General features: G+C 39.0%; 1 protein-coding gene across 1 annotated transcript in view; it reads left to right on the forward strand.

Annotated features, from left to right (window-relative positions):
• LOC145494020 (signal transducing adapter molecule 2-like) overlaps window positions 1-7,960 on the forward strand; it is a 112,269-nt gene extending 104,309 nt beyond the window's left edge. The window contains exon 8 of the mRNA XM_081473488.1: window positions 7,801-7,960. Within this exon, the coding sequence (XP_081329614.1) occupies window positions 7,801-7,887 (87 nt within the window). The 3' untranslated portion in view covers window positions 7,888-7,960. The remainder of the gene's footprint in view (window positions 1-7,800) is intronic.
• Window positions 7,961-9,335: the final 1,375 nt, after the last annotated feature.

Below are 9,335 nucleotides of genomic sequence, written 5' to 3' on the forward strand. Positions count from 1 at the left end.
AAACCAGAACAAGAACGGCAGAGTCTGAAATCTTCGCACAACTTAATTTTTTTTTTTAGGAAATAAGGGAACTTACCTTTTTTCATAAGATGTGATGAAATTATTCACAGTTGAAATTTCGATGTTAAAGGAATATAGTTCAGTTTCAAAGGGCTTGCGACAATTTTCTTCTCAACTCGACCTGTACATGTTAAAACCAGAACCAATCAATCAGTTCGAGAAAACTAGTCTTTGGACGTTCTGAATAACTGAAATACATTGAAAAATTATAGAACTGACCAAATTATGCCCTATCCTAAAATGCATTAAGAATCTGATGTAGAATTCTCTAAATATTCCGTTTTTTGAAAGATAGCTTATCGGTAATTCGTTTTCATTTCTGTAAAGTTTGTTATGCGAACTTTCCGTGTTCGTTCCGAAATGAAATCGCATTTGCTGTGCATGAGAATTCCTTTCCATGTGTTTACTATTGATGTATTTGAATAGTATTGCTAATATGTAACATTTAATTAATATGACTTACCAAAGTGACGCGTTTTCTTGTTTTCTGCAATAAGCTAAGAAATCAGTGTTCCTCTACCGACAAATGGATTTTTGAACGTCGCCGCTTAATTTTGAAATCTATAGGCTTTATTCTATTTTCAGGATTTCTTACTCTCGACATTGACAGCTATATATTCGCATTTGACGTTTAGATTTCGTTTTCCAAATCCACTTTCGATATTCTATTTTTTGGCCATGAGGTTGTAGCTTTCTGTTTCACTAACTGACGTCTGATTTCGCCGGATGTTGGTTTTCAGATTTCAAGATGTTTTTTTTTTTGTTAATTTCATTCAGTTTCGGAATTCAGCTGGTTTTTCAAGTTATTCATCAGCGTTTGTACCGTTTGTATCGCTCAAAGGTCGAAAACCTTAGCAAGCAGTAATTAGAGGACGGAAAAACAAATCTTGAAGTATTGCACAAAAGAGTTTACAGTTAACGTATTGCTGGTTTTCAGTGTCACGCAATTTAAAATAGATCAAAATAAAAATCAAAACCGGTCGATAGATAAAGTCCAGAATCTGGGAAATGAAAGAAGGTAAATATGCAAAGACTCTCGCCAAGATTCTGGTCACAGCAATTTTTCTTATGCGAGATATGCGGAGAAATTTTTTACCCAAATTTATAGAGATTTGTATGGAGACGCCATGCTGGTGCCCATCCGTATGGGCACCAACATGGCGGCCGGAAACCAACAGAAACATCTATCACTGAGTTTTGCTACAAGAGCGTGAATTTATCCCTCGAGGAACTCTAAAACATTCAAATAATACTTTTTCTAAGACATGAACTGTTCAGATAGCCAAGTTCCCCGAAATAAGTCACGTTTTTAACAATCATGACAGCTCTCTAGGCCGTCATGTAAATGCCGCGTCACGCAAAATCTTAGAAATTCAAGCGTAGTGTATCACAAAACCAAGAACCCATTCGGCGCGAAAATTTGTATGAATATTAGTTTTCCGCTGCTCTTATACATCATTTAAGTAAAATCTCAGGAAGATCAATAGTTTTGTAGTTCGAATTTTGGTGACGTCATGTGAAAACCAGCTACACCTCTTTTATTTCCTCAAATTTCTATTAAACCACTTTATACCCATACATGTTTTTAATCCTGTAAGATTTAAAAATCTTACAGTATCGAATCGTTATAAAGTGAAGTTTCCCCTTATTACCTGGGCTTCCGTAGGAAAGTCCGAGTCTTAAAATGCTAGCGTTTTGGTCGCCAAAAGGGTGGGCCACGGTCGCAGGCGTTCCATGCGTACACCATGGAAACTGGGGACGAGAGACGCGACATTGCTCGCTCTTTGTGACCGAATGCGGTGTTTTGCGAAGAACGTTTTGGCAAGAATCGCGCCTTATACGTTCATCTCACATACAAAGATGTCGATCGTTTTCAGAAAGGGTCGGTCCACGAATCATATTGCTTGAAAGGCAGCCAGGTAAGCAAAGTTCACGTTCGAAACGTTCTCGTGAGTTAACAGTTAACTGAGCCGATTGCGGTATGAGTTCAATCTACGAAAACACTGGCAAAAAATAGGCAGTCAAATGACGGTATGTGGCTACTGCTGTTATTATTTAGAACATTGCAGTAAAACAAATCATATTGCAATAAAACGAGCTAAATACGAAAACGTTTGTGAACTCGTAGCTAATTAAAAACATGTGACTTGCTTCTTGCACCGCGCGAAATATGTCGATCTCCAATGTTGTAAAGATAAGACTTTCGGTAACTTAAGTTAAATATCTTACCTCCAAGTTAGTTGGCTTTCAAGCAAGGTGCAGGAAAAAAATAACGTGTGAATCTGGAGGCACATTGTGAGGGAGAATTAAACGTTCGATTGTGCGGGGAATTGTGCGGGAGTATTGACGAACCAATGTTCTTGCCAAGTCTAAAGGAAAGTCTGCATTGACGATAGTTTAGCCAGTTATTTCACTAGTAGTTCAAATACTTATACTAATAGTGTCTGACGACTCTCTGACCGCAAAACAAAATCATGTTGCGTGACATGAACTAGACAAGAATGAAACCAAAATAAATAGCAAAACAGAATGCCGCATCTTCCCTTATAAATGAGAGTCCTTTTTAAAAAATACTCTTGTCTTGATTCAATAAAAAATGTGTAGCTTGAATATTTCTTCATAAACTGCGTTAAGGGTCGCAAATTCTTGGAAGTTATCCGCAAAACACACAACTTGAAAGTTTATGCAAATTATGTGCAATGCAATTTGAGCCTAGTCACAGGACTGTTGTTTTCGCGAAGGAGTTTATCATGATTCGTTTTGGCTCCCTCGAAAGGGATTATGCTCTCTCCAAAGAAGATATGACTCTTGAAAAGGGTTTAAGATCGCAACACGGCAGAGATGTTTAGCTACACAATTCGCCGCGACCAGTAAACAAACTTCGTACAATTTCTGCTAGCATGTACAAAGTAATCGCCATAAGTTGTAAAAATACCTCGAAAATTCTTTGCAAACAACTTCCCCATCAATGCGTAGACAGCTGTGCTTCATTCTTGAACCAAAATGGGTTAAATTCACAACTTGCGATAGGATGAGGAGGATACTAAACGAAGCAACTTGAATAGTAAATATCCAAGCGGAACTCTTGTGCTAAAATGTCCTGATTCTTTAGTTTGCTTTTATTGTGTCCAATACGCGTTTTCGTAAAGTACGATTTGATACTGTGGTACGAAGCCCGAGTAAACGCTCTTAGAGCGTTTAGTATTTTTACAGCCCTCGCGCATTTATTCTGATGCCGTTCACAAAGTCTAACTAAACGATCGTTAAGACGTTTGTGTTTTGTTCAGTGCCGTGGATTTCTTTTCCCTTTTATAGTGCAAAAGTTATACTGGGGAAAAAATGGCTGCAGGCGTCAGCTTCTATGGGGATCCGGGCGGGGCCATGCCCCCCCCCCCCCCGTGATATTTCCGATTTTACCCTCTAAAACACTATTTCCAGCATTCCTGACACATTTGTGAAGGCATACGCATGGTGTAAAATCTGCAGCCTTGTTCCCATGGCTTTCCCCCTTTTTTGGGGCCCCGGCCAAGCAAGGGAAAAGGCCATGGGAACAAGGTTGATAAAATCTGGAGTTTCCCGAAAAACAGTAATGCACTAATAAAGCAGTCGCGAAATATTCATTATCTTTTCCTAACTTGACGATCAGTCAGTTGTTGTAAGTGTCAAAAACTACGTTTAACACTATTTGTATTCTATTATTTTTATGATGAGTCAAATAAATAACAAAAAAAGATCCTCAAAAGTGGTGAGGGGGGGTGAGGGAGAGGAGTTGCAACTCACCCCACCCCTCCCCTTGATTCGCCTCTGCCTTCCACTTTTTAACGTTGAAAGACTTAAAAGCGGAGATGAATAGCACTCTTGTCAGCCTATGTTAGCTCAATTAGCTTGTACTTTGCCTTTTTGTTTGTTTAGGGATCCTTTCTCGTATGCTTCGCATGCTTTCCTGGCACGCATATTAGTAACGCTCCGTTCTAAGGGACCGTTCATTTTTTATCAGGTAGGGGGGGGCTGGTGGGATTTGGGGGGGGAGCATGCGAAAAAAAATGGCTTTCGAGGGGGGGCTATCCCAAAAAAATAAGGGAAAGAGGGGGGGTCACGTGAAATATTTTAGTAAAACTTTAAACTGGCATAATTGTTTGAATATCAAAAAAATTGCTATAGAATAAACATAGAAGGCAGGATACAAATATTACAAACTTTCCTTCTGCTTTAAAAAAATGTTTGGCGACAAAAAGCATTTGTAGCTACTGAAAAGAAGTATTTAACACAGTTATTTTCGAATGCAACTTTCACTGGCACTCATCTTCATCTTCGCTGTCGTCGAGTTCTTCGTCGCCGCTTGTGCTGCTATGGGAGTCTCTTTCACCGATGCTGCAAGAAGCAGCAATCCTTTCCGTCAGAGTGTACTCTTCAGGGTACATGAAGGTGTAAACATGATCTCTGACTTCCTGCTCAAGGTTGGTGGTGATTCTGCTTCTTGCAGCATTGGTGAAATAATTCCCTTCCAAGAGCTGTGCGATGTATGGCCCATCTCTTCTAAATAACGACGTGGCAACATCCTCAACTTTAATACACTCTTCCGGGACGGCCGTTCTAAGAGGGTACACAAGGCATTGTGGAAGATCATTTCCTAGCGGGTTTCCAACACAGATTCCATAAACTCGTTGGACGTTGTTTTCAGTCCGCTTCCTCTTTCTTTCTTTTGACTTTCTGCGGTTTTCTTTTTTCCTTCTCCTTTCGTTGATGTGCTGTTTGAGTATGCCCTTGAATATGCTGTTATAATTGCTCTTATTTTCTAGTGCTTCCATGTCCTGCGTGACCTTCGTCAACTTAGCTTCTATACATTTGATCTGTTTTACATTAAAACTGTGGGCATTCATCAATTCAGATGAGGGAGATGCCAATGAGAGGCCACCTGCCACACGCTCAGGGCGAACCATAATGAGGAGATCCGAAATTGACTTCTCTTTCTTTTGATTTGTTTTTCAAACAACAGCTCTCTGTAGTATAGGGATTGTAAATATTGTCTTCACAGTGAGCACAAAACGTGAAGTAGGGGTATAATAGAGAAATATTAAAAAAGTTGAAATCTAAATATTGTTTGTTCAATTTTTTTTGGGGGGGGGTCATCCCAAAAAATGACCGCTATAAGGGGGGCCACGTGAAAAAGTTGGTAAGCTGAGGGGGGTCATGCGATTTTTAAATGGTGCTGACCAAATCCCACCAGCCCCCCCTCCCTCATAAAAAATGAACGGTCCCTAACCTGCGTTCAGGCGTTCTTTTTTGTAGGCTCAGTCTCCAGTCGTGGCGGTGTTTCGGTACGCTCGCGATCCTCTCCACCGAGAGGATCGGGACCCAAGAAAGAAGACGATTGAGAAAAGTGCTAATTCACTTTTTTCCTGAGCTTCTCTCTCCAGCTCTTAAACGAGGTACGTTATTCGCTCCTTAAAATAGCTAACAGGTCAATATCCCAAACTCTAAAATACAAGAAAGGGCGGTTTTTATAACAGGCTGATAAAAAATGGATATAAGCGACCCAGTGATTTCTTTTAGCCCATAGATAACAGTTCATCGAGTAAGTGGAACCAAAAACATTACCGTAACGGTAGTTTGAATATCTCATCTTAATTAGCATAGTTTTTACGATTTTATATCTCCGTTTTTTTGTTAACTCGAAAAGTGTCCTTGTTTTTTAGAAGAAGCTGTTTTTTTTTATCATTATCAATAAGACCATCAACAAAAGCCCTTCACAACGCGTTTAATATCGGTATGAACTAGGCAAATAATTATAAGGCAGGTCTGAAACAGGGTATGGGTCAGGTCATAAAAAGGATATCGAATTTTTGGTCAGGTATGGAAATCGCAGATTTTGGTCATGAAGAGGATAATGGTTTTGTTAAAGCGGGCCGCACACCCCATGCAATTTTTCTGGAAGTTCTCCCGCCCCCCGCCTCCCGAGACGAAGTGTCCTCTGGACCTTCAACTTTTTCGTGTGACTTGCTTCTTTATCCTAACAGTTCAGTCAGAGTTTAAAACCAAAGTAAAACAAAACATGATTCCGGGGCGCGGTTTTACTCTGCTTTTTCGTTCTTTTGCATTGAAAAGTCGGAACATTTTACACTGGGCACTGGTTTTTTTTTCTGGAAATTGTAGAAGGTGCTTACTATTTCGCCAAAAAATCCGGAAATTTTGGTTGAAAGTCAAATGGAATAGCAATTTTCCCGAAAAGAGGCGCATGCTCTTCGCTGACCTTGCAAGAAGACTGTTTTTAAAACTACATTATGTAAGAACCCCTGACGAGTATATCGGTTATTAATAATTTTTTTTGCCAGCGGTTTCCCAGTGCAAAATATGCCTGCTATTTATTCATCACGTGTAAGCAAGCAAAACAAGCAAGGTCAATGATTCGACAGGTCCATGGATTAGGATTTCAAGCGTCTGTGTTGCACGTAGAGTTGAAATTTTTGAGGAATTCACAAGCTAAGTAAGTTTAAGAAGAACCTTTCGCTTTGAACACAAGATTGTATTTTTTATTCGAATTTGTATCCACTGGAAATGCTGGTTGTAAGAGAAAGCTCGAGGTAAGGTTAGCAAGCGAATGGCCTTCAAAACTCTCTGAAACGCCACAGTTTGATTTAGTAGCATGTGGATGGTTTCCTTTCTCGTGCTGGGCCTGAATTAATGTGACCTTTTATTTGTTCAGTTGTGCGTATTAAATAATCAAGGGTGGGAAACTTATTTTGGTGTAGAACTACTTGTACAAAAGTCAAAGAAGATGGTGGTTGTACATTTTACCATAAACGCCTTGCGAAATGGCAATTTTAGGCACATGTACATTCGAAATTCTTATTTTTGCGCAATTCTTCCCTGTACTAACAGCATTGTTCATTAAAGGTTTGCGATGTTTAGAGGTATTCTGTGGTTTAGTAGAGGGTGCGCTCAGATTAATTGCATGCAACCTAACCCTCCTCCCCCAACCCCAGGGATGTAAGGCTCTGACATTTGCTTCTTCTATAGAGAACAAATACGCCACTATAATTATGAGCCAGGTTCAGTTTGTCAATTGCCCTGCCCTCTGTTGGTTCATACTGGAAAATTATTTCATTTTTAAAGCTGTAAAATTTATTCACACACATCGTCTTCCTTTAATTTTTTTTAATCTACTGTACTATTTCTATTTTGTCTTACGACATAGGTGGCAACCAATATAATTTAGTTCTGTTTTGTGGACTTTTGTATTCTGAATGGCTAATTCCCTCTATGAGATGCTGCTGTGTCATGGTAATGTATTCATCATCTGGGACTGGATATTCAACTACAGTTGAACCCCTAGTAAACAGACACCCTTGGGAAAATGGATAGTGGCTGCTTTAAGAGGACAGGGGCCTGTTTCTTGAAAGCCCTGGAAACTTTTCAGGCCCGCAAAGCCATTTTTAGTTAATTGGTATTTAGAGACTGAGAGGTGTATACGCCTGAAACTTCCTGTATGAAGGGATCCTCTGTTCATCTTAAGAATATGTGCATAAAACAGCTCTGTAGTCATAAGGTTTGAGATTTTGCAACAGCTTTTCAGGTGCGAAAACTTTTCGGGAGCTTTGAAGAACAGGCCCCTGGCCACTAAATAAAGGTAAAAACAATAGAGAAGCCCTCATCGGGACTGATTACTGGCTGCCAAATAGGGGTGGCTGTTTAATAGGTGGCCGCCTAATAGGGGTTCGACTGCACCATGATTCCCTGCAGGTGCATCTCATAGAGGAAAGTGGCCATTGCAGATTACAAGAATTTCAGCAGGTACTCTGCAACTGCAATGTTTTCAAATTTTCTTAATTTCATTTTTTATTTTTCCTTGGATTTTCAATATCATCAGCAATTGAGAATGCAATGTACACTGTATTTACTAGAATACATGTACTTCTTTCAACAGTTTGTCGATGATTCATAATAATGGAACAAGTTGCAAATGATTGGGGAAAAGCCTCCTTAAGTTGTGTTCTATTGCATTACAGGTGAATAGTTTCTTCTCATAACACTAGTTAGCATAAATTATTTCCATACATCGAATATTGATATAGTCTCCTTCCTATGGTTACTAGTGTCGTCACACAATGCTTCTCTCTAGAGAGAAAACAGAAGTGCTGTGCAACAACCCAAATAACACCTCCACTATGTTAATTACTGTAGTACTTTTAAAGGTTCAATCATGATGATTATCCCTTATTTACAGTGGATGATGAATATGACCTACCAAAACATCTTACTTTAGTTTAAATGGTGATATCCCAACTTGGGCTAGGCAGGAAATAAGAGACTTTGATACTCAAGGACAACCTTACATGTATTTTACTCCATATAAAACAGACTGTAAAGGTACTTTAACATTCATCAAGCTTCCACCATCAGTTGTCAGTACAAAGTAAAGACTTGAGATAGTCCTTGTCACAGTTAGTTTTTCTCATTTGCATTGCAATGTAATCCAAGGTGGATTCGAGGCAATTTTGGGCTGAAACTACGAAACAGCCTAAAATTGTGTTGTACACGTGTTCGGTTATATTTTAATGCAAAGGAGAAAAGTTAACTGTGAAAAGGGCTAATCTTTAAAGTACATAACAGGCTAGATTGTTTGTGTTTTTTTTTACCCGCAACTTTATGCAGTTGCGTCAGTTGCCAGAAATTTTGGTCCTACAACATGCATGGCTCTGTCCAATTGCTACGTGTGTGTTTATCAATTGATAAACAAAGGTTATCATTGTCCTGTCTAATTCTTAGCTGGAAAGGATGGAATTTAATTATATTTTGTTATATTTATTTCTCCAACAGTTTCTGGATAAATTACTTCATTAATAATGTCAAAACTAAAAGATTGAGAGAGAAGTTAACAGTATCTTGATAGCATATGGTGAGTACAGTTTTCTTTTTTTTTTTTTAATAAAATGAGTATTCCTGAGAGACTGTTAAATGTTTGAATTTTCTTAGAAGAAAAGAAATACAGTCATGTAAATAACCTTTATTTACCGTCGGCAATGTTTATAGCACAAAGGCTAGTGGGGCTGAGGAAATTGTTCTGAAAAGTCTTGGAGGCTCTCCTTTGTTAAAGCAGCTTGTTTTCACTCCTTTTCAGGGCTTCTGATAGGTCGCGGAAGAAAAAGTCAAATTTTGCGGGATTTTCAAAGACAAATTCGCAGATAAAAGGGCTGATTTTGTGGGAAATTGTGGGAATTTTCAAGGCAAATTTTGCTGAGAAAGGATCGCCAAAAAATGGCTGATTTTGTGGGAAT

This window comes from Orbicella franksi, chromosome 8, assembly GCF_964199315.1.
Source record: "Orbicella franksi chromosome 8, jaOrbFran1.1, whole genome shotgun sequence".
Taxonomy (NCBI): Eukaryota; Metazoa; Cnidaria; class Anthozoa; order Scleractinia; family Merulinidae; genus Orbicella; species Orbicella franksi.